General features: G+C 42.6%; 1 protein-coding gene across 2 annotated transcripts in view; it reads right to left on the minus strand.

Moving 5' to 3' along the window:
- The window catches only part of KPNA1 (karyopherin subunit alpha 1), a 75,941-nt gene extending 53,366 nt beyond the window's left edge, over positions 1 to 22,575 (minus strand). The window contains exons 1-2 of one of the 2 annotated variants that reach the window (XM_008266841.4): positions 22,380 to 22,575; positions 5,704 to 5,837 (exon numbers count right to left, since the gene is read on the minus strand). In XM_008266841.4, coding sequence (XP_008265063.1) covers positions 5,704 to 5,832 — 129 coding nt within the window. In that variant the 5' untranslated portion in view covers positions 5,833 to 5,837; positions 22,380 to 22,575. Of the gene's footprint in view, positions 1 to 5,703; positions 5,838 to 11,110; positions 11,202 to 22,379 lie in introns of those variants that run through there. The other variant, XM_051859264.2, reaches the window with a different exon arrangement.
- Positions 22,576 to 25,507: the final 2,932 nt, after the last annotated feature.

Genomic DNA, 25,507 nt, shown 5'->3' on the forward strand with positions numbered 1-25,507 from the left:
GATATTAGTTGGAGTGGGCGAAAATCAAACTAAGGATCCTATAGAAGGACATGATGCTGAGAAGCAAGCCTATAAACATAAAAGGCCCTGGAAAGGATCAGGAATTTTTTTTTAAAAAGTTGAGGTGTTAACTAAGGGCTGCAGTAAGGCAGTGAACTGAAAACAAGGGTAAGGCTTAAAACACAGAAAAATTAAGACCAGTCAAGGAAGGCCAACATTTGACTTACAGGATGTAAGATGGGAAGGAGCTCTTCAATCAGTTAAGACAGGAAAATTTCAAAGAATGCAGACTGTGTAGGTTCAAAGTACTCTCCTAAAGATCATCACAATGAATTAAAAATGAAAATAAAAAGATACATCCTCATAAAGACTCAGATAAACATTCCAAGAAAACTTTCACAAGGAAAACAAAATAAGGAAGAACTTAGAAACTACAATTTAGAAGTTAAAATGCAAGAAGAAACAAGTTTCAAAATTCTGAAGGCAATTATTTCCTATACAGCTTCTACTCCAGATGAACTATCAAAAAATGCAGAATCAATGGCATTTTCAGCCATCCAATATCTCAAAAAAACAAAATGTCTCCCACATGCTCTTTCCCAGAAAGTACCAAAGGATTGCAAAAAGAGGGAGTAAACTTAAAAAGAGGAAAAGCTAAGATCAGGGAGGGAAGGATCATCTCAGCAAAAGAGATGAGAAATTCCCTGCAAAGTCCAAGGACTACAGCTATAAAGCAAGCCTACAGAATAAGCAATCCTAACTGGGTCAAGCAGACACAAAACACAGGTGGAGGTCTCCAGATTGGAGCTAAAGGAATGGAACTGATAAATTTTCGGAGAAGTTTAACGAGTTAAAAAAAGAGACCAAAAATAATTTAAAAGAACCATAGGAGGGAATGAGAAAACAGAAATATGAAGAACATCAAGCAGGTAATAAAAAAAAAGAATTCTGGGGTACAAGAAAGTATAACCATACAATACTATTTAGCAATAATACAGACATGCTAAAATGTAACTATATTAACAGGATAAATATAAGGCAATGAGTAGCATCAGGACTTAATCTCTACCAAACACAACAGAATATCAATATGTTACATTGTTATTTTGGGCAACCTGTGGACCCCCATTTTTATTTCTGGTTCCTCCATCCTACCCCCACCTCAACAAGGTTCTCTGAGAAGATGCTTTATACTCAGAAGCTCTTCCTCAGGCTAATCAGCCAGAATCAGCTCGGCTCAATATGGCTACCTAAGCAACCTCCAGAAGACCTCAAACTTCATCATAATCTAATTTCCATGCTAAATGACATACCTACCAGTGCCATGACAGTTGATAATGTCAAGCCAGAAGAGTTCAAAAAAGGAATAAAAAGAGCCATGCACACCAATTCTGAGAAATCCTCACTTATTCCAAGGAAAAACATGAATATTCCTTCCATTCAATAGGATGTTCTACCCTCTAATACAGTCTGCCTATATCCAAGACTTCTCAACCCTCAGTGAGTTAAGAACTTGATTTCCAAGCTTGGCTACCACTTCTCCATTGTCTACCCACTGAATAAACTTGTGCTACTTATGCTCAACTTCGGTTTCATTTTCGGCATCACAACACTGAATGAACAAAGGACCCCATTTTGGAGTCCCTCTCAGCAGACGAGCAAGGGGCAGACAGTACTGTGCTGCTGATAATATTTTATATTAACAGAGATATGTGGCAATATGCAAATATTACTTAGAAAAATAGCAGTATCAATCACATGGAACTCTGAAGACAGCTGAAAAATGGTTTACTTGGGAAACTGCTGGTTGACTTTTAAGTATTTTAATATTTTCCTTTTTTGTGTGTATGAATTTTTTTAAGGACTTTATTTATTTGAAAGGCGAGTTACAAAGGCAGAGGCAGGCAGGCAGGCAGAGAGACAGAGACAGAGAGACAGAGAGAGAGAGAGAGGTCTTCCATCTGCTGGTTCACTCCCCAGATGACAACGGCCAGAGCTGAGCTGATCCCAAGCCAGGAGCCTGGAGTTTCTTCCAGGTCTCCCATGCATGTGCAGGAGCCCAAGGACTAGGGCCATCTTCTACTGCTTTCCCAGGCCACAGCAGACAGCTGGATCAGAAGTAGAGCAGCCAAGACTTGAACCAGCGCCCATATGGAATGCCAGCACTGCAGGTGGTGGCTTTATCTGCTATGCCACACCAATGGTCCCAGCATTTTTTAACTTTTCCAACTATGTGCATGAAAAAAAAAAAAAAAAAACCTGCCAAAACAATCATGATTTGTAGTCTATCTTAGATTACAAACTGTCTGGATTTATAGACCAAGTTAATCAATGGAAAAAGTTTACCACAAGTGTATCAACTTGGTCACTCCAAGATTATTTCTTTTAACTAGCAATATCAAGCAAGGCTCCATTTAATCACTATGGTTTTTACAAACTTTTTATCAATACTATACTACTTACATTGAGTTAGCAAGTCTACTTAATTTAAAATATTTTAATTATTTTATTGTCTACTTCAGATATTTTAAAAATAAATGTAACACTTTTTTTTTAAGTGGAATCAGGGTCTTTTTTTTTTTTTTTTAATTAATTTGAGAGGTAGAGTTACAGACAGAGAAGGGGAGAGACAAAGAAAGGTCTCCCATCCGCTGGCTCATTCTTCAAATGGCTGCAGCAGCCAGAGCCCCACCAATCAGAAGCCAGGAGCCAGAAGCTTCTTCTCGGTCTCCCATGTGAGTACAGAGGCCCAAGCACTTGGGTCATCCTCTACTGCCCTCCCGGGCCATAACAAAGAGCTAGGTCAGAAGAGGATCAGCCAGGATACAAACCAGCACCTATATGGGATGCCAGAGCAGAAGGCAGAGGCCTAGCCCCCTAAGCCACAGTGCTGGCCCCTACACATTCATCTTTATGAACATGAAAAATTACAAGTACTAGTTCAATCTGAACTACATCAACTAGTAAACAGCTTTGTCAAAAAAAAAAAAGTTAGTTTGAACAGCCAACAAACAGAGGTCATTTATACCGTGTTGTCTATGTAACAGATATTAAATGCCAATCTGCTAAAAGGATGACCCTAAAAGATGCAGATATATTTTGTATACTTGGAATGAATTCCTACACTACCCCTACATCTGACTGTTCATAAGCCAGTGACTATTCCAGACAGATGGCGAAGCAACTGTGAAAGATAAACATTACCTAAATGAATTGTATTTTCCTGGTGTTTACTATTTATAAATCAGGCATGAAATAAGTACTGTTGTGATACTAGGAAGCCTGACTAGTTTTACCAGCTTCCACAGGTAATATGGCAAACATGAAATGACGAAACTAAAAATTTTTTAAACATAATAATATTCCAAAAATGTATAAAAACCCTGGTATAATTTCAATGTCTCATATAATGAAGATGGCAAAATTTCAAATATAATTTTTTTAAGCCAGATGTGGGGCCATATTTGCCACAGACATACATGGATCTAAAACATATGCCTTGGGGCCAGCACTGTGGCATAGCAGGTAAAGCCACCACCTGCAGTGCTGGCATCCCATATGGGCGCTGGTTCAAGTCCCAGCTGCTCCACTTCCGATCTAGCTCTCTGCTATGGCCTGGGAAAGTAGCAGAAGATGGTCCAAGTCCTTGGGCCCCTGCACCTGCATGGAAGACCTGGAGGAAGATCTAGATTCTGGGCTTCGTATCAGCACAGCTACAGCCATTGCGGCCATTTGAGGAGTGAACCAGTGGATGGAAGACCTCTCTCTCTCTCTGCCTCTCTCTCTAACTCTGCATTTCAAATAAATAAATCTTAAACAAACAAAAAACATTTGCCTTTAGACAAACATGAAAAATAAACATGAAAAGTTTAACTTTTATGTAAATTTTATAATAAAAGTTAATTACTTGAAAAAAACAGAATAAAATCAACACTATGTTAATGACAATGCTATTACTCTATCTTTAAATGATTTCATGCCAAATCTGATCCCTATGCTGGTGGTTACAGCCAGACTTACACGTGTATTCACACACTTAATGTGTGAATGTAAATACGTACCAATGCCATTGTGATATTTTGAGAATAAAATGAAAGGAAATTTACTCTAGAAATAAATGCTAATACAAAAGCACACACAAAGAAAAGGATCCACTTCCAGTAAGCCATAGAGATGAATAAAGAAGCAAAAAGAAACTAGAAGAAACTTATCCTTTTATAAATGACAGACTACAATGTCAAGAATTCATGACTTAATTCGCCGCACTCAATATAAAGTCTAGTATGGTTTTAGAAACTAACCTTGCCATTAATAATTATGATGATAATGATAAAGTGTTTGATTCAAATATCTACAACTGTAACAAAACAGAGACTATAATATTCACTTGGACTTCACCCAACTGTATTATCTAGTGCAGTGTTTCTCAAATGAATGTATGTTGAGACTATTTCACTATAAATGCCAAAATATTTGATAGATTTACCTTATTTCTCAGGTATAAAGAATTCTGAATCATTCATTTGCCTTTATGAAGTTTTTATAGTCTGAAGATAAAATGGTCCTTCCAGGCTCAAAGTCTCTCCTTAGCAAAAAAAAAAAATGTCACCTAAACCATGTAAGTCTATAAATTTCTTTGCCAAAAGTGGTGGGCCATTTGTCTTAAGGACATTAAAAGGAAGTGTGGACAAATCCTAAGTGTTTCCACAGATGTCCTCAGGTTAAAAATGATACTAAAGGGAGAGAATTGTGGTCTAGTAATTAAGACACACACATCCCATTTGGAGTTTGTGGGGGTTCCAGGCTCCTAGCTTCCACCTGGCCCAGCCCCAACTATTGCAGGCTTTTTTTTTTTTTTTTTAAAGATTTATTTATTTTATTTGAAAAGCAGAGTTTCAGAAAAGATGAGACACAGAGAGAAAGAAAAAAAAAAATCTTCCATCTGCTGACAAAGATATGGTCTGCAAATAACCATAACAGCCAGGGCTGGGCTAGGTTGAAGCCAGGAGCTTCATCTAAGTCTCCCACATGGGTGCAGGGGCCCAAGGATTTGAGCCATCTTCTGTTGCTTTCCCAGGATTATTAGCAGGGAGCTGGATTGGAAGTGGAACAGATAGGACTGGAACCTGCACCTATATGGGATATCAGTATTGCAGGCAGCGGCTTAACCAACCACAAAACAAGGCTGGCCCCTATTGCAGACTTAGGGAATGAACCAACAAATGGAAGGTATCTCTCTGTCTCCTCTCCTCCCTCTCTGTCTTCCTCTGCCTTTCAAGTAAAATAAATCTTTTAAAAAGCTTTTAATGTGGCCGGCGCCGCGGCTCAATAGGCTAATCCTCCACCTAGCAGCGCCGGCACACGGGTTCTAGTCCCGGTCGGAGCGCTGGATTCTGTCCCAGTTGCCCCTCTTCCAGGCCAGCTCTCTGCTATGGCCCGGGAGTGCAGTGGAGGATGGCCCAAGTGCTTGGGCCCTGCACCCCATGGGAGACCAGGAGAAGCACCTGGCTCCTGCCTTCGGATCAGCACGGTGTGCTGGCCGCAGTGCGCGGGCCGCGGCAGCCATTGGAGGGTGAACCAACAGCAAAAGAAAGACCTTTCTCTCTGTCTCTCTCTCTCTCACTGTCCACTCTGCCTGTTAAAAAAAAAAAAAAAAAAGCTTTTAATGTAATATTAAATTTTTTATAAAGGTAGAGGACTTACCTGCTCTTCTCTTTTCTGTTTGCGGAGCTGTAGCCCTTCCTCCTCCCTCCTCCTTCGCATTTCATCAGGATTCAGAGATTTGTTCTTATAGCTTTTCAAGCGAAAGTTCTCTTTTCCTGGGGTTGACATGATTTCTGTAAGAGTGGGGAGAATATATAAGCTTACTCTACAGAACTCTATCATTGTAAGAGCTCAGTCTTTTAAGCATATACATGCCAGGTTCACCCAATACGACACCCAAATGGTTATTTTTAACAGCTTTAATAAAATGTAAACTCAATAGTTTTTACTGCAATCACAGCTGTGTGCAACCATCACCACAATGAATTTCACAGTATTTTAATTACCACAAAAAGAAATTTTGCATTGTATAGCTATCACTCCTACTCTAGACATTTCATACGAAGGGCAGCATATAATATGTGATCTTTTGCTACTGGCTTCTCTTAGTATGTTTTCAAGGTTCAAGCACATTGCGGCAAGTTATTAATACTCCATTTTTCCTTCTAGCTGAGTAATACTGTACTGTATGTATGCGTAAGGGTCTTCAAAAAGTTTATAGAAAATGCATAGTACAACCTTTCTCTCTGTCTCTCTCTAACTCTGCCTGTCAAAAAAAAAAAAAAAAAGAAAGAAAAGAAAATGTATAGTACGAAAAAAGTATACATGGATTCCAAATTTTTTAGTACCTCACAAACTCTGTGAAATATCCTCATGTACTAGATTATATTTATCTGTTCATCAGCTGACAGACATTTAAAGTGTTTCTACCTTTTATCTTTTATAAACAATGTTCTACATTTATAATCAAGTTCTTTAGAAGCATTTTCATTTCTTTTGGGTATCTAGGAGTAGAACTGCTGGCTCATACTGTTACTGCATGTTTAATTGTTTAAAGAATTGCCCAACTGTTTTTCCAAAGTAGCTGCACCATTTTATTGTCCCTAATTCACATTTATATTTGTGAAATGATGAAATGATTAAGGTGATCAGGGATGGCTTCCTAGAGAAACAGTATTTCGGTTAGGCTGTGAAAGATAGAAAGGATTTCAGCAGTTGAGACTAAAAAAGAAAGTCCCACAAAACAGAGGAGCACAAAACAAAGGTACAAGTGTGACTAATGAGAAATAGCAGTAAATTCCATTTTATTAGAGCAGTTATCCTTCAAAAGGAGTAGTCAGAAGAAAAAGACACCAGGAACTTTTGTCTTTTCCTTTTTGTTGTTAAGCTGCAGTAACCAAAAATTCAAATACCTCCAACATTTTAACAACTTCCATCATTCATACAACACACTTCTGTCTTTAAAATAGTCTTTCCTTTTATACGATAAAAGGCTGCAAATTTTTACCAAAAAAAATCCAAATAATATGGCAGAAAATAAAATATGAATGTGCTTCTCCTCTACTTCCAAACGTAACCTCCATCAAGTTCTCCATATTCTTTCAAAAACTGGTTGTAAGTACATGCATGTTTTATTTTTTTTATTTTACAATGATGAGTTATTTACATACACAGTACTGCACTTTCCTTCAACTTTGGACAACTTTCTATATCAATGTCTATGGAGTTAATGTTTTTTAACTAGCAATTAATTTTTATTCCACAATTACCACACCCTACACATGACTGACAACTAATTTTGTCTCTAATTTTCTATCACAAAAGTTCTTTATCACATATTTATGTATAGTTATATAGTTAAACCAATAAATGAATTTTTCAAATATTCCTTTATTTATTTGAAAGGCAGAGTTAGAGAGAGAGAGAAGTCTTCCATTGCCTGGTTCACTCCCCAAATGGCCACAGTGGCTGGAGCTGAGCAGATCTGAAGCCAGGAACCAGGAGCTTCTCCAGGTCTCTCATATGGGTGCCGGGTGCCAAGCACTTGGGACTCTTCTACTGCTCTCACAGGCCATACCAGAGAGCTGGACTGGAAGTGGTGCAGCTGGTACTTGAACCAGTACCCATAGGGATGCCAGCACTACAGGTGGCAGTTTTACCAGCCCCCATAAATGAATTTTAATAGTGAATGTCAAGGTCAAAGGGTACATAAAATTAAAATTTTTACAGTGGGTCTGACGTCGTAGCACAGCTGGTTAAGACACTGCCAGCTATGCCAGCAACCCATATGGGAGTGCCAGTGGTTACTTCACATCCAATCCAGCTTCCTGGTAATGCACTTGGAAGGCAGTGAAAGTTGGCAAGTACCTGGGCCACTACCATCCACATGGGACACCAGGATGGAGTACTGGCTCTGGCCTGGCCCAGACGTGGCTGTTGTAGCCTTTAGAGAGGTAAGCCAGCAGATGGAAGATGTGTGTGTGTATGTATGTGTCTCCCTCTGTCACTCTGTCTTTCAAGTAAGTCTTTAAATTTTTCATAGTGTAGAATACTCTCTAATACGCTCCACCAATCTATTAGTGTGTATTTGTGTACCAATTCCCAACCCCCATCACTCAGTGCTAACACGGAACTCACTCATCTTTTCATATTCAACAATACATGTGAAAAGCATACTTCTCATGATAATTATTCCCATACTATTACTAAGATGTTATATACCTTTTTCACTTTTACCAAGCTGTTCAGAACTTTTTGAGGTATTAAGGCATCATTATCTGATGATGCAATGTGTGCTTGTATATTCCTGTGTTTTAAAATTTTGCTTTCAAGTTTAATATAGTAAATAGTAGAAAAAAACAGTAACATACAGTTCTTTCAGATCTTCAGTAAATTAAGAGCATAAGAAAGTTTTGAGACCAATTAATAGATTACAAGCAGACACCAGATCTCTGGTGTTTTGTCTTTTTTTTCCTATTAGATACTCAAATGGAGTTGGCTTATGGCACAGCTGTTAAGATGTCACGTGGGACACCTGTACCCTATGTTGGAGTACCTGGGTTTGAGTCCCAGATCCACTTCCAATTCCAGCTGCTTACTAGTATGCATTCTGGGAGGCATCAGGTGATGGCCCAAGTACTTGCTTGGGCCCCTGCCATATACATGATAGACCCTGACTGAGTTCTGGGCTCGTAGCTTCAGCCTGGCCAGCCCCTACTGTTGCAAACATTTGAGGAGTGAACCAGCAGATACAAGATCTCCTTCTGTCTGTCTGCCTTTCAAACAAATAAAAAATAAACTTAAAAAATATTAAGGAGGTTTTTGGCTTAGTCCTTAAGATACCCTTTGGGACACATGCATCATATGTTGGAGTGCCTAGGTTCGAGCCCTGGTGCTACCTGATTCTAACTTCCTGTCAAGGTGTAATGGCTCAAGTATTTGGGTACCTACCATCTACATATGGGAGACCTGGGTTGAATTCTGGGCTCATGGCTTAGGCCTGGCCCAGCCCCAGATGTACTGGGCAGTGGGGAGTGAATCAGCAAGTGACAGATGTGTATTTGTTTCTGTCTCTTTCAAATAAAAATAAATTAAAAGAAAAAAATCTGACTGAATTCCTATATGCAACTGAAACACTACAGTAGAGCAGAAGCTTTACCATAAAACAATGTAAAATACAGTGAAAAATGTAGGCTGAAACTGGACTGAAGACAGCTCTGATGGCAAAGAAAGAAAATGAAATATATGATAAGAGGAATAACAAGGTAACAGTATGAGAAAATTACTTAGCTTATCCTAAGCAAACATCACTACTGTGGTTTTGTAGGGCACACCATGATAATGACTTGGTCTGCAGGGTGGTAATATTGGGAAGTAGAACCTTTGGGAGGTGGGGCCTGGTTGGGGTGGGGAGGCATTTCTTAGGTCACCACAGACATGCCTCACAAGAACTGTTGGGACCCTAGCTTTTCTACTCCTGGTTCATGATGTGACCACTTCACTGGACATATACTTCCTGCCACTGCCATCTGTCATGTAGTCCTCACCATAACATAGCAGAAACAGGCACTGTGACCTTCAACTTCCAAATTTGTGAGCCAAATAAACCTTTTGTCTTTACAAAGTTGATTATTTCGGGTATTTTGCTGTAGCGATGCCAAGCTGGCTTATGTAACCACCTAAGCTATTAATTAAAAATTTTAGAATATTGTCAATAACTTCACAAAATACCCTCTCAGGAACCAGTAGTCTTTAAAGTGGAAGCCTATGCCTCATCATCTTCTTGCTTTCTAGGGAGCTACAGTCAGAAAAGCAAAACTTAAAAATTTAAGAAACAAAAGTACTAGTATAAAAACAAAAATGTACTCTATTCTTTCAAAAGGACATCCTAGGGCTGGCACTGTGGTGCAGTAGGTTGATCCCCTGCCTGCAGCACTGGCATCCCATATGGGCACTGGTTCTAGACCCGCTGCTCCTCTTCTAATCCAACCCTCTGCCATGCCCTGGGAAAGCAGAAGATGGCCCAAATGCTTGGCCCCTGCACCCACGTGGGAGACCCGGAAGAAGCTCCTAGCCCCTGGCTTTGGATTGGTGCAGCTCTGGCCACTACAGCCATTTGGGGAATGAACCAGTGAAAGGAAGAGCTTTCTCTCTGTCTCATCTCCCTCTCACTGTCTGTAACTCTACCTCTCAAATAAATAAATAAAATCTTTATATATAAAAAAGGACATTCCCCCCACCTTCTCCTTCATGTCCATGTAGTCAATTATCAATTTTTAGTTATTCTATCTGAAGTGTGTGATTTTATCCTTTCCTGCCTATTTCCACTGTCACCAGTCTTGTCCAAGTCCTTGCCATCCTATACCTAGAAAACTCTTAATACCCCTAAACCATCCTTCCTAATAACATCAGTTCTTCAAATTTTTTCCTTTCCACAGTACTCAGATTAATCTTGAAACTGAACGCCTACTCCTAAGGCCTTTGATGGAGATTTTATCAGCCTCTGCAGTTCCTCTCTCTTTTCTTTGATGACTGTAAATCAACTTCTTGCTAAAGATTAATTCACTAAATTGAAGTGGAGGCACAAAGGTAAATGTGCCAACAAGACCCCAATCATAAAGGCTCATATGCAATCATTAACATTTCAACACCAGGCTTTATTTTGACAGCTTCTCCATTCAAAGTAATGTACAATCTAAGAGTGGGCCCCAGAAAGACTGGAACCCACTTTGTTATTACAAAGAACACACTGGCCTCCTATTATTGATCAACCAAAGCAAGGTCACAAGCACTGTGGACCAACCAGAGACCCAAACAGAGCTGATTGTGCATTGCTCTATAAGATTCACTATCCTTAATTCCTCCAGTTCAGGAATTGAGGGGTAGCTGCCTGCAAACCCTGAAGTGAACACCTACTATATTCCATCACCCTAGTAATTGGGCTGGTGCACTGGTGAGAGGACCCAGTTTTCAGGATTCTGTAACAATTCCTCCAAGCAAGTTGGGGGATGTTCTATGACAATCTCAATAGCTTTTTACTGTATTGCTTCAATGCATAAGCACTTACATTGTTTTTATCAATTCTTAGATCAAGTTTGAGCTTCTCTTTCCAAAAGATCCTTTTGTCCTGGCTCATTTAATACCATTGCTATTCTCCACCAAGCTGTACCCAAAAAAAATTGAATATAGAGCTTTTATTCTCATGCTTATTATATTCAAGATGTATATTCACAGTGCGCTGAGGCAGTCTATTCAGTTAGCATATCCCAAACATACCCTAAAACTTCTGAATATTCAATATTCACAATAATTTTTGGAACACCATGAAAAGCTAAACATACTTAAATCCACCATATAAGTCAGGCCTAATTAATCCATAATATATATCAGGCATACTTTTAGAAAATATAATACATATTTCATATTTGAAAAACAAGAGCAGGAATGTGGCACAGCAGTTAAACCACTGCTTGAGATACCCACATCCTATATCCAAGTACCTAGGTTCAAGTCCCACCTCCACTTCCAATCCAGCTTTATTTTTTTTTAAACATTTATTTGAAAGTCAGAGTTACAGAGAGAGAGTGAGAGAGAGAGAGAGAGAAAGGGAGGAAGGGAGAGGGATATTCCATACGCTGGTTCACTCCACAGTTGGCCACAACAGCCGGAGCTGAGCCAATCCCAAGCCAGGAGCCAGGAGTTTCTTCTGGGTCTCCCACGTGGGTGCAAGGGCCCAAGGACATGGGCCAACCTCCACTGGTTTCCCAGGCCATAGCAAAGAGCTGGAGCAGCCAGGACTCAAACCAGCACCCATATGGGATGTCAGCACTGCAGGCAGTGGCTTTACCCGCCACGCCGCAGCGCTGGCCCCAACCAATCCAGCTTTCTAATAACTCACTTCTTAGGACTGATGTGGACACACAGGTAGTGAGTGAGGACAAGGTGAGGACTGCCAGCAGCACCTGTGCACAACAGCACCAGAGACCTCACCTCTTCTGTGTCTGTGGGTTATAAATACCCCATGTGACTGCAAGCTCAGTATACCCATTCTGATGATGCACCCAAGCCTCACTTGCCATCATTTGCAAGAAGTTATGACACTTCCCTATAGATGACCATGTGTTTACTCCAACCCTACAATGCCACGACTCTCTCAGGATTCCCAAAAGAGGAACACAGAAGAGAATAGTACTCAAGTTCTGCCTAAACTCTGCTTCCTTTGAATATTCAATTAGGTCTTGCCCCAAGTACCACCCTCTACCCTGTCAAAGTAGAAACCCCAAATTTGGTGGGGGCAAGCAGCCCTTCCTTCCTCATGAGAAGAGACTGCCCACACTCACATCTGAGTGTGTTCTATCCCCTTCAATAAATCTGGCTTTCCTGTACTCTTTATATCTTCACCTTGAATTCTTTTCTGCATGGAGACAAGCACTTGGAACAAAATTTTAGACATCCTATCCATTCTTTTCCTGTAAAACAATTAAGGAGTCCTTTTACCTCAGTTATAGGAATCAAGTGTTAAACAGGGGAGGTTTGAAAAACCTTTCAAAAAGCCCCTCCAGGGAGAAGTCAATGCCACACAAAGAGGATTCATAGGTGCTCATCTTTAGTCACATCTTACAGTTCTAACCCAAGTACTGGAACCATCATCGACTGCTTTCCAGATAGCAGGAAGCTGGGTTGGATGTGAAGTAACAGGGACCCAAACCAAACACTCTGATAGGTAATGAAGGTGTGTCAAGTGGCAACTTAACTGCTGTGCCAAACACCTGCCCCAACATGCTCTTCTTTATTAAAAATATATATATATAGTTAGTTAGTTAAAAGGCAGAGCAACAGGGAGAGGGAGAAACAGAAAGATCTTCCACCCACTTGTTCCCCTCCCCAATGACTGCAGCAGTTAGGTCTGAGCCAGGCCAAGGCCAGAAACCAGGAACTCCATCCTGATCTCCCACATGGGTGGCAGAAGACCAAGTACTTAGGCCATCTTCCACTGCCTTCCTACCTGTATTAGTAGGAAGCTGGATTGGAAGCAGAGCAACCAGGACTCAAACCTGCACTCCAATATTGAATGCAGGGATCATACGGAGTAGCTTAACCAGCTGTGCCATACCACCAGCCCCAACACGCTATTATTTCATCAGAAATTCTGAAAATACTTTTGTTAAGTCTTTATGAGACAAAAAAATTATCACTTACCTAATAGTGGGATGGTTTTTGTTTTGTATCACCTGTTAAACCAAATCTAGCCAAAAGACAACATAAAAGGGTGCTATTATTCAATTATTATCCGCTACTGAATCTAATAATCACTTAATAGGTGTTTTACACTTATAAAAGCTTTCAAATTAAATAAATAAATAAATCTTTAAAAAAGAGGGGAGACCGGCGCTGGGGGGCAATGAGTAATGCCGTTGCCTGCAGTGCCAGCATTTCATATGGGCGCCCATTCAAGTCCCGGCTGCTCCTCTTCTGATCCAGTTCTCCGCTAAAGCCTGGGAAAGCAGTAGAAGATGGCCCAAGTCCTTGGGCCCCTGCACCCATGTGGGAGACCGGGAAGAAGCTCCTGGCTTCAGGTCAGCACACCTCCAGCCATTGGAGCCAACTGCGGAGTGAACCAGCAGATGGAAGATTCTCTCTCTCTCTCTCTGCCTCTCCTTCTCTCTCTGTGTAACTCTTTCAAATAAATAAATATGTCTTTAAAAAAAAAAGCTTTCAAATTAAAAATTAGCACATAAAGGATATATGCATTTTCCTCCAAAATCATATTAACAATGCTGAGCCAGAAATTTAGCTTTACTCTTCATTACCAAGCATATAGCAATAATTCAAATGCTGTGGAAAGAATGAAGAGACCAAAGAGTCTAAGAAATAAAATGGAAGACACAGCTGAATATTAAAATCATAACTTTTAAATATTATTTGAGAGGCAGAGAGCTGAAGAGAGACAGAGAGAGATACAGCTCCCACCCTTCTGGTTCACTCCCCCAATGCCCACAATGGCCAGGGTTGGGCCAAGCTGAAGCCAGAGGCCCAGAACTCAATCTATGATTCCCACGTGGGTGACAGGGACCCAACTACTTGAGTCATCACTTTTTGCCTCTCATTGTGCACATCAGCAGGAAGACAGAATCAGAAGCAGAGCTGGGAGTCAAAACCAGACAATCCACTACGGGATGTTGGTGTCTTAACTGGTAGGATAAACACCTGCCAAAGAAATAATTTTTACAAAGGAGTGAACCACAAGAAGAAAAGAACAGGAAGGGAAAGAATCACAGATGGTTTCAAAACCTTCTTAGAAGCCATAAAACAAAAGGTCAGATGACATTCACTAGCAAAGTAGAATTCTCTGAGGTCTAAACATGTGCAAAGTGAGAAGTCAGTAAGAAACAGCTGGGGCCTTGTTGTGGCACAGCAGGTTAAACCACTGCCTGAAGCACTAGCATCCCATATGGTTAAGTGCCAGCTGCACTACTATGGATCCAGTTCCTTGCTAATGCTCCTAGGAAAGCAGCAGGAGGGCCCTGCACCTACGTGGGAGAGCCCAATGAAGCTCCTGGCTCCTGGCTTTGGCCTGGTCCAGCTCTGGCGATACAGCCATATGAGGAGTGAACCAGCAGATGGAGGACCTCTGTCTGTCTCTCCCTCCCTCCCTCTCTCTCTATAACTCTGCCTTTCAAATAAATTAATTAATTAAAAAAAAAAAAAAGCTGCCACCTGCAATGCCAGCATTCCATATGAGCACCAGTTCAAGTCCTGGCTGCTTCACTTCTGATCCAGCTCCCCACTAATATGTCTAGGAAAGTAGCAGAAGATGGCCCAAGTACTTCAGTTCCTGCACCCACGTGGGAGATCTGGATGGAGTTCCTGGCTCCTGGCTTAAGCTTGGCCCAGTACCAGAGTGAACCAGTGGATGGCAGATCTCTCTCTCTCTCTAACGCCTCTCAAGTAAATAAATCTTTAACAACAACAACAACAACAAAACAGTGGATTCACACAAGCAGGAGGCTTGACAGAAAGGCAATCCCCCCAGGTATCTTGTAGGTGGAGTGAGGAGGATTGCTAGAAAATAAGTTAGCTCAAAGGCTACAAAACACCCATCACACACCAGATTTCCTCCTCTATTCCTCATAGCCAGGGAACCATCCCTCCTAGACCCCTTCAGATAAGAGACAACTACTGTTAAGAAACTCACTAGGGGAAGGTGCTGTGGTGTAGCAGGTAAAGCTGCCGCCTGCAGTGCTGGCATCCCATGAGCTCCGGTTCGAGTCCCGGCAGCTCCACTTCCGATCCAGCTCTGTGCTATGGCCTGGGAAAGCAGTGGAAGATGGTCCAAGTTCTTGGGGTCCCCGACACGCTCATGGGAGACCCAGAAGATGTTCCTGGCTCTGGCTTTGGATCAGTAGCTCCAGCCATTGCAGTCAATTGGGGATTAAACCAGTGGACGGAAGACCCTCCCCCTGCCTCTGCCTTTCAAATAAATTTAAAAATAAATTAAAAAAAAAAAAAAAGAAACTCACTAAAGAGATTAACATGAGTACTGCAGTGCAGGTAAAAGTAGGGGTGATGTGTCACACTGAAGTCAGAATTACATGAGCATACTTAACAAGAACCTCAGCTCCTTTTCTAAAATGAGTCCTCAAAACAGGGCAGTTAGGCACATATCCTGTAGGCAAGAGACTGGAGGTGTTCTCAGGAAAGAGGATCAGTCCCAGAATAAAAGAACATGCCTCACCCACCCTCCAAAAAGGGCCACTAGCTACCCTGTCCATCTTTCAACAGATCACACCTATGGAGCTCCCAATTCAGTTTCTGGCACTTCACTCTTAATTATGAATGGAATGTCATAAGATCAACAGGTACCAGGGAAAGCCTTTAGAGATAAGACAGCAAAGGAAACAATGGAACTTAGAGGAAACAGAGCAATGAAGGAAACAAATTAAAAAAAAATGAAAAGTTATCAATAACATCCTCAAAAGGATTATAGTACCAATGAAACAATACAAAGATATTATAATATAAGAATGAACCTTAGGAAATATGGAAAGAGGGGCCAGCATTGTGGTGTAGCAAGTTAAGCTGCCTCTTGCTATACTGGCATCCCATATGGGTGCCAGTTTGAGTCCCTGCTGCCCAACTTACAATTCAGCTCCTTGTTAATTAATGACTTGAGAAAGCATGAGAAGATGGAGCAAGTGCTTGGACCTCTGTCACCCATATGGGACAGCAGGATGAGGCCCCTGGCTGGCCCAGCGCTGGCCATTGCAGCCATTTGGAGAGTGAAACCAGCAGATGAATGCTGTCTTCCCTTCACCTCTGTGTTTCAAATAAATAAATGTTAAAAAAAAAAAAGGTACAGAAATCAAAACACAGGGGAAGAGTTGGAAGGTAACACTGAGGAAATCTCTCAGGAAACAGAACAAAAAGACTATGCGATGAGAAATAGGAGTGCAAGGACATGAACATGAAAGTTACTTAAAGTGCCAATATCCAAATAATTCGAGTACAAAGTCCAGAAAGAACAAAGCATCAATCAGGAAGAGAGTATCAGAGAAACAATGCATCCAATTTAGAATAATCTGTTCAATGAATGGACACTGGACAAAATTAATACAAAGATGACAGACTTAGAAAATATACTTCCCAAATCTTTCAGACATTTAAATCCAACTTCAGCAAGAAAGTTCAGCAAACTGAAAAGGCAAGAAACACAAAGGAAAGACAAAACACGGAATTATCTAAAAGGAAAATCTGCACGGATCCAAGAGATGCTTAAATTCATTGGTAATCAGAGGATGTAAAGTGACACAATATATATATTATATATATATATACACATATATATTATACTCATCAGACTGACAAAAAATAGGAAAGTTAGATAAAACCAAGTACAGGCAAGCAAGAATCCTCCTTCATTGTTAGGAGGCACATAAACTAATTCTCCCATTCTATGTCTCAGGAATCACATTCCCAAGTATACACCCCAGAGAATTCACAAGGGTCCTAAGGATGTACAAGTAAATTTGCCATAAGGTATTTGTGATATCAGAAAGGCAAACTCAGGTATTGATTATTACAGAATGAGAAGTAAAATGTGGCAAATGTGCATCATGGAATTCTACATGAGACACACTTTAAACAGAAAGGTACCCAAGCAATGGTGAGTAAAAAAAAAAGTAAGAAACAACATGAGGTCTCTGACACAATATACAAGGTAAATATACACACACCTCAATACATACTTTACTATGATTAAAGGAGTGTATCAACTACGATGCTATCAGAAGAGATAAAAGAAGTAGGACCAAATTTAACAGACAAATCTAAAGGAACATGACTATGTCAAGAACTGAGAAAACATAATTTCTTTAAAGATTTTATTTATTTATTTGAAAGTCAGAGTTATACAGAGAGAGGAAAGGCATAGAGAGAGTCATCCATCACTGGTTCACTCCCCAAATGGCCACAACAGCCAGAGCTGCGCCGATTCAAAGCCAGGAGCCAGGAGCCAGGAGCTTCTTCCAGGTCTCCCACACGGGTGCAGGGGCCCTAGGACTTGGGCCATTTTTCTACTGTTTTCCCAGGCCACAGAAGAGATCTGGATCAGAAGAGGAGCAGCCGGGTCTGGAACCGGCAGCCATATGGGATGCCGGCGCTTCAGGCCAGGACATTAACCCACTGCGCCACAGCGCCGGCCCCAAGAAAACATAATTAACTCTAAATTTCTTTTTATGTAGGGTCATAAAAATAGTAATAAGAGCAGACATTTGGCATTGTAGTTACAGTATCACTTGGGATACCCACACGCTCATATAGGAGTGTCTAGGTTTGAGTCCCAGCTCCACTTCCAATTCTAGCCTCCTATTAATGCGCACCCCAAGACACAGCAGGTGATGGCTCAAGTACTTGGATCGCTGCCATACACATGGTAGACCAGGATTTAATTCAAAGCTCCTGGATTCAGCATGGCCCAGCCCCAGATATTGCAGACACTGGGAAGTGAACCAGCATATGGAAGACCTATTTTTATTTCTGTGTCTCTCTGCCTTTCAAAATAAAATGAAAACAAAGAAGCCGGAATTTAACAAAATAATAAACAATGAAAACTCCCCAGAACCATTCCTAGCTTTTAAGGGTTCATGGGATGCTCTTAAATGAAGAATGACCCACATCAAGGCACATCATCATGAATTTCAAAGGTTAAAAATAATATTCTTATAGTCTCTAGAGATTGGGAGGCAAAGGATCACATGAAAATGAAGAATCAGAACAATTATGGACAACAAGGATGCGAAGAAAACAACAGAACTGTAACTTCCGAACTTTGAGTAAATATGATTTTCCAGCCTAGATTTTTGTAGCAAACCAAATTATTGATCAGATGTAGACAGAAAAAGACTTTTCACTCGTGCAAGATCTGTTTCATTTAATGATGTTAAACAAACTATGTGCAGTTTGTTCTACCAGAGAGACTGAACTGCTAGTAAAACCAAGCTTTAATGATTAATGTGAACAAACAGCCCTAGACTTGAATCCAGGCTCTACCACTTACTCCAGGAAGTAGGGCAAGTTACATACCAATCTTGTACAGGTAACTGCCTCCTCAGAGTGGTTTTGCAAGGATAATTAAGTGAAAGCATCTGACCGTAGAGCCTGGTCCATCAATAGATGTTAGTACTTCTCTGCTGGTCTTTGTTCCCTAGCCACAAACCCCCATTCTGACCTCGTGCTGCCTTGTTGGTCACAGAGTAGAAACTCATACACAACTCAGCACATATCCCTTCTCACATTGGAAAATCAATCATGATGAGTAAGCAGACTAATCTTTGTATAGGAAAGGCAGCATTATTCTTGTTATATGAAGGAGATTATCCCTATTATTCACATTCTGGATTACTGCCTGCTCTCAAGAACTGTCCCAATTAAACTAGGGCAATCATTTTTTTCAAGTCTGCTCCATAGGGTTGTAACATCTTTAAACAACAAAACTGCACATCCCATCTGTCTTCACCTGTCTTCACGCGATGCACAATCTCAAAACTTTCTAATGCAGAACCTATCTGATCCTTCAGCTGGCCTGGGGCCTCTTCCTGCTTACTGCAGCAAGAGAATGGAGAAATCAGCCCAAATCCACTAATTGAACTGTTTACCATTCCCAATGTTTTCTTCTATTATTACAGCTAAATTTGTAAAACCCATCAAGTACAAAGATAATACAAAAAAAAGAGAATAACTGGATTATCTTTATTACCAGCTCACTCATCTTTATTTCCATGGCCAATCAAAGGTCTTAAATGATTTTATATACAGCACTCATACAATCTGGAAGAATTAAAAGCCAGATATCATAAATCATTAAGACTTTCATCACTAAAAAAAAAAAAAAAAAAGACTTTCATCACTAACTCAACAAACACTGTGCTAAAACACTGGAAAGGAAAGAATAAGAAAATCCTATTCTCAAAATTAAGGGGAAAAGTACAAGGAAAAAATAATTGAGAGCAACAGAAAACAACAACAAAACAGAGCAACAGAAAAGGAAAAAATAGTCCAGAAAATAAGAACAAATCCAGACTACCTAGTAAAAGTGATTCATAACACAGTTCAGGAAAATCACAAAACTTGAACAGAACTCTGAGCCTCCTGACAGTCAAAGTGTAAAGAGAAACGGGATGGCTTAACAAAAAGGATCTAACAAAAGGCAATTATTTGTTTAAAAAACAAACAAGTCTAGCGAGTACCGGGGTCTTAAGAAGAATGTCTCTAAGGTTTGTATTTTATAGAGAACAATAAATAAGAAAGTGTCTTGGATGGTGGTATTTTTTTTCATGGTCCCTTTTGGGAGGGATCTTCAAAATGCCCATGGAAAGTGCTTATCAAAGAAAAAACTATGAATGTATTTCAAAGAAATTTAATGTTTAGTTATTCACCTTCATCTACTTGAAAGGCAGAGTGACAGAGAGAGGAAGAAACAGAGAGATCTTCCACACACTGGTTCACTCCGCCAACTGCCAGGGCTAGGCCAGGCTGAAGCCAAGAACCAGGAACTCCATCCTGGTCTCCTACAATGGTGAAAGATCTCAACACTTCAGCTACCATCCACCGCTTCCCAAGATGCACTATCAGGAAACATGGCAGCGGATACTCAAACCAGCACTCCAACATGAGATGCAGGTGTTCCAAGGAGCAGCTTAACCTGATGTGCCACAATGCTCACCCCTCAAACTCTTTTTGTAAAATCAATCTTTTAATTCCATCTTTTCATGAAATCTTTGGAAGCATTCACATATTAACTCTAGATAAAGTCAAAGAACGGAATATTAAATCATGCTTCTGTGAAAAAACGCTATGAGGACCACTTTAGAAAATAACACAATGTCGTACTGACTTCAGGCGATGTGTTTATTTCTGTCATTTAGTTTACTCTAAGTTTCTCTAAATGTATGCTTTGTTTTCCTACAGGCTAATTTTCCTCAAGGCTTATTTTGTCTGCTTCCATTTGAACTTCCTTTGCTATTTAGTGGTTTACAAATCTGCTCAATTTTAATGACTGATAAAATGCCATGTAGTCAATACCTGCATTAGTTACTTGTTAGCCTTCTCTGCTACTCTATCAATTTCATGAAGTCAGAGATAAGTGTGTCATGATCATTACTACATCTTTAGTGTCAGTCACATAAATCGCTCCACAGAATGAATGGATTAAATCGAAAAACACAACTCAGAAGTTATGAAAGGAGAGAACCAATTCTTAAAATGGCAGTGACTTTGGGTTCTAAGGTTAGTCCCAATGAGTGCTGCCTCTTAAACAAGTTACTTAACTTCTCTGACCTTCAATGCCTTTTCATCTGTAAAGCAAAAAAATTTAACAGCTACTCAAAATTTACTATGGGGTGGGCCTTGTGGTGCTGGTAAAGTCACTGCCTTGGCTGCCTTGGGGACCCGGCTGCTCCACCTCCCATCCAGTTCTCTGCCAATGGCCTAGAAAAGCAGTGTAGGATGGCCCAAGTGCTTGGGCTCCAGCACCCACGTGGGAGGCCAGGAAGATCCTGGCTCCAAGCTTCAGCCTGGCCCAGCCCTGGCCATTGCAGTGTGTGTGGATGGAAGATCTCTCTCGCCCCCGCACCCTCCCGCAGCTCTTTCAAATCCATACACAAAAATCTTTATAAAAATGTTAAGAATTGTGTACATTACACAGAAAGGAGTTCAATAAATATCAACTCCTTTACTTTCTCACGCCCTCCATCCTAAAATCATACACAAAACAGTGTCAAGAATAAATTATTTCAGTAAAAGTCCAATAGCGCTCATCCTCACTTTCCTTTGAAAAATCAAATTTTCATCTCTTCAAAATCTATAAGGGGGGTGGGACAATAACTTGTGGAGTACTTCCAAAATATTAGAAATGCAAAAAAAAAAGTTAAGAAAATAATGTCAAGAATGAGGCTTGAAGCAGCAACAGGGATGGAAAAATCGCGTTATCTGCCTCCCTTACATAGTCAAGATTTTGAAGGGGCCGTTTACGAAACACGAACGGAAAAGCTACCTAATAACTAGCAGGCTCTGGAACGAAAACATTTCGCGACTGTTGAATTTAGACCTTAAAAATCAGAGACGACTATTTTGAAACTTTCAAGTAACTTGAAGCACTCTCCGCCCGACCCCGCCGCCAGTGCCGGGCTCCCCGCTCGCACGCGCCGCGCAGCCCGAGTTCTGTCATTCCTATAATTACCACACCCCCGGCCGCCGAGCCGGCCCGGCCCTGCCGCGGTGACACCGGGAAACTGCAGTCGCCGGCCCCGGCCCCGCCCCGGCCCGGGTCCGGGCTCCAACTTGGGAACTCCGCACACGGAGCCCGCCCGGCCCCGCGGAAGGCTTTCACACGCATCTCTGCCCCGTCCTGCCTGTCATCGCGCTCCGCGCTCGCGCCCACCCGCGGCCCGCCCGCCCGTCCGCGCCAGGCGGCGGCGCAGGCTGCGCACTCGCCTCACGCCGCCCCGCCGCCTCGGCGTCCCGCAGTCCCCGGCGCCGCTTCCAGCCCCGCCGCCGCCGCCGCCGCTACCGCCGCGCTGCCCCGCCTCGACCGGCGTTCCCGATGGCGATCGCACCAGCGCTCCCCACCCCCACTCGGCCCTCCGCCGGCCGCGCGGCCGTTAGAAAGCCGGGCCCGTGACGCACGGACGCGCCGCAAGGGTTTGGGCGCAGGCACCCGGGCTGGAGCCCACGGCCGGCGCCTAACCTCGCCCCCGGGGCCTCTCCCGCGTCCAGCCGAGGACAGCCCGGATCCGCCGGCGGGAGGGGGAGGGGCCGCAGCCGCAGGGCCCCCAACTCACCAGGCTCTAGGCAACCGGTCCCGGTGCCACTAAGCTGAAGCGCTCACTCGCTCGCCCGCGCGCCGTGCCTCTCTCACGCGCACAACCTCGAGCAGCCGGTCCGCGCTTCGGCGGTGCCCACCAGGCCTCGCTCTCCGCCGCCGCGCACCGAGCAGCGAGACCCAGCTCAGCCGGCGTTCGCAGTGCGCCTGCGTGCGGGGGCCGGCCCGCGCGCCTGCGCAAGCTCCTCCACCACCCGCTGCAGTGGCTGCCGGGAGTTGTAGTCTCCAAACGGTCGCCCACCGGCAGTCCCCAGTGGTTGGCGCCCAACGGGTGAGGAATTCCCGGTAGAGGAGAGGGCTTCTAGGAGCAGGCTTGCAGCCTGGGAAAGGTTGGAGAAAGTGATGTCCGCAAACCTGTCTTTACTGATCTCTTCTAGGACGGATCGATCCTCACTCATCTCCGTCTACCCTCTAACTAGGCAGGTATCAATTTCAGTCCGTGTTTCTTGAATGACTGATGGAATGAATGAAGTGTTGTCAGCGCCTCAGGGCTTAAAGAGTTACCTTGTGGCGTGTTTGCAGGAAACTTCTAGGTATTCCTTCTTCAGTTCTCTCCCATCCTGTTTGCCTGAAAATATATGCATGACGTCAAAAATCATGAAGAAATGACTTGCTTTATTCTCAATAAGCGCTGTCAAACGGAAATTGTGGGGCAAATGACTCTCACTGTTAAATTTGATGAAATTCTTCTTTGGAGGAAGCAAATGGATTAGTGGCTTGTGGCGGGGGGTGGAGTGTGTGTGTGGAAGAGTAAGACTGCAGCCAGTCAAGCAGAGGTCACAGAACAGAAAAGTCTCACTGAGGTCCTAGTTTGCCAAACCAGTTTCAAACACACACTGAGGAGCCAGGTGGAAGAGCTGGGGTGGATTAATACATTTCCCGGTGTAGGGTGGGGAGAGAGGGGACTGCACTAATTGGAAGCTCAGTTATGCAATGCTCAGTTGTCCTGGATCTGTCTCTGCTGCCTCAGCATTCCCCCAGCAATGGTGTGTTTACTAGGACCAGGGCTGAGTTTGAGCCAGGTGGCTGGGGAGGGGGTGGTCTATGGGACAGAGCTAGAGACAAGTATGCATGACGGCAGCCGGGCTGAGGACAGCTCACCTTATCCCAATCAGGAGCTGAGGGTGGTTGTTGAAAGCAGAACCTCCGTCTTTGTGACTGTTCACCCTTACTCATAGCCAAGACATACATAGTCCTAGAGCACCCCGACCGAAAGTCTTGAGTGTTTATCAGGGCTCCTCCTCTTTGACAGAGCCTTCTCAGCTCCATGAGACAGCCGAAAGCTCTGCTCACTTTTTCAGCCACTGTTTTTAGAATCAGCAATCACCTCAGGTTTGGAAAAGTGAGGGCAAATGTCAGACTCGCCTCTCCTAGCTCTCCTCTCGTTCCACATCTTGCATCCAGAAATCCTCACTGCTTTAGCAGCTCTTCAGCGCATTAGCATGTTTGATTTTGCACCCAGGTTGTTCTCCATGGTGGAAGAGTTGGCCCAAAACGTTGTTGGAAGCATAATCCGTATATATTATGTGTCATATAAAATATTATATATAATATAATTATGAATTATCATTATTTTAAATTATAATTATTGATTATATGTTGTTTGCAAAAATGTTATCATCCCATATGTTGTGTTTTATAAACTAATGCTTCTCTAGCTCATTTTTTTGTACTTTAAGAATTTAAAAACTATAGAACAACTTCTTTTTAAAGATTTATTTTACGTGTTTGAAAGACAGAGGTACAGAGAGAGGTAGAGCCAGAGCGAGAGAGGTCTTCCATCCGTTGGTTCACTCTCCAGATGGCCACAACAGCCAGAGCTGAGTTGATCCGGAGCCAGGAACCAGGAGCCTCCTCCGGGTCTCCCACACAGGTGCAGGGCCCGAAGAACTTGGGCCATTTGCCACTGCTTTCCCAGGCCATATCAGAGAGCTGGATTGGAAGAGAAGCAGCCGGGACTAGAACCAGTGCCCATATGAGATTCTGGCACTGGAAGCTGTGGCTTTAGCCTGCTGTGCCACAGAGCCAGCCCCTATAGAACAACACTTCTGCTATCATAATCAATGCTGTTATGAACGTTCTTGTACATGTCTACTGTGTGTAGGGGAACTGCTAGATTCTAGGATGTTGCATCTTTGCTGTTACTGGATGTGGTGGGCAGAATTCTAGGATGGCCCCAGTGATCTCTGCCCCCTGCTGTATAACCTCCAGCCCTTGATTGTAGGCGGGACCTTTGAGTGGCTTGTGGCCAATAGAGTATGGCAAAGGTGATGGAGTGTCACTGCAATGCTTATTTCATGATAGCAGGTTTGGCCTTGGCTGACTGAAGCTAGAGGCTCTCCTTCTTGTCTTGAAATAGTGAGCTCTCATGCTGTGAGCTGTCTGTGAAGAGGGCTGTGTGGCAGGACAGCAGGAAACCCCAGATGGACCCTAGGACCCGAGTGCAGCCTCCAGCAGAGAGTCAGGAAGAAGTCAGGACCCCTAGTCATGCAATCATGAGGCAATGAGTTCTGCCACCATCCTGAGAGAGCTTGGAAGTGGATTCTTCCCCTTCCAAGCCTCGAGACACGAAGTCAGCCTGACTTATACTTTGATGGCAGCTTTCCTGAGCAGAGGAACCAGCTGAGCTGTACATGAACTCCTGGTTCACGAGAACTGTGAAATCATGTGGGGTTTTTAAATTAATTAATTAATTAATTTGAAAGGCAGAGTGACAGAGAGGGAGGGAGGAGGGAGAGAGAGAGAGAGTGTGTGTCTTCCATCCGCTGGTTCACTACCCCAAATGGCTGGCAATCACCACAGCTAGGCTTATCTGAAGCCAGGAGCTTCCTTCTTCCTTCAGGTCTCCCACGCAGGTGCAGGGGCCCAAGGACCATCTTCTACTGCTTTTTCAGGCCATAGCAGAGAGTTGGATTGGAAGTGGAGCAGCCGAGACTGCAGGAGGTAGCTTTACCTGCTACGCCACACCATCAGCCCCAGTAATGTGTTTTTAAGCTGCTAGGTTTGTGATAATTTGTTACACAGCAATAGATAACTAATATACTAGATATTACTGGATTATTTCACAAAGCAAATGTAGCAGTTTAT

This window comes from Oryctolagus cuniculus, chromosome 4, assembly GCF_964237555.1.
Source record: "Oryctolagus cuniculus chromosome 4, mOryCun1.1, whole genome shotgun sequence".
In the NCBI taxonomy this organism is placed as follows: domain Eukaryota; kingdom Metazoa; phylum Chordata; class Mammalia; order Lagomorpha; family Leporidae; genus Oryctolagus; species Oryctolagus cuniculus.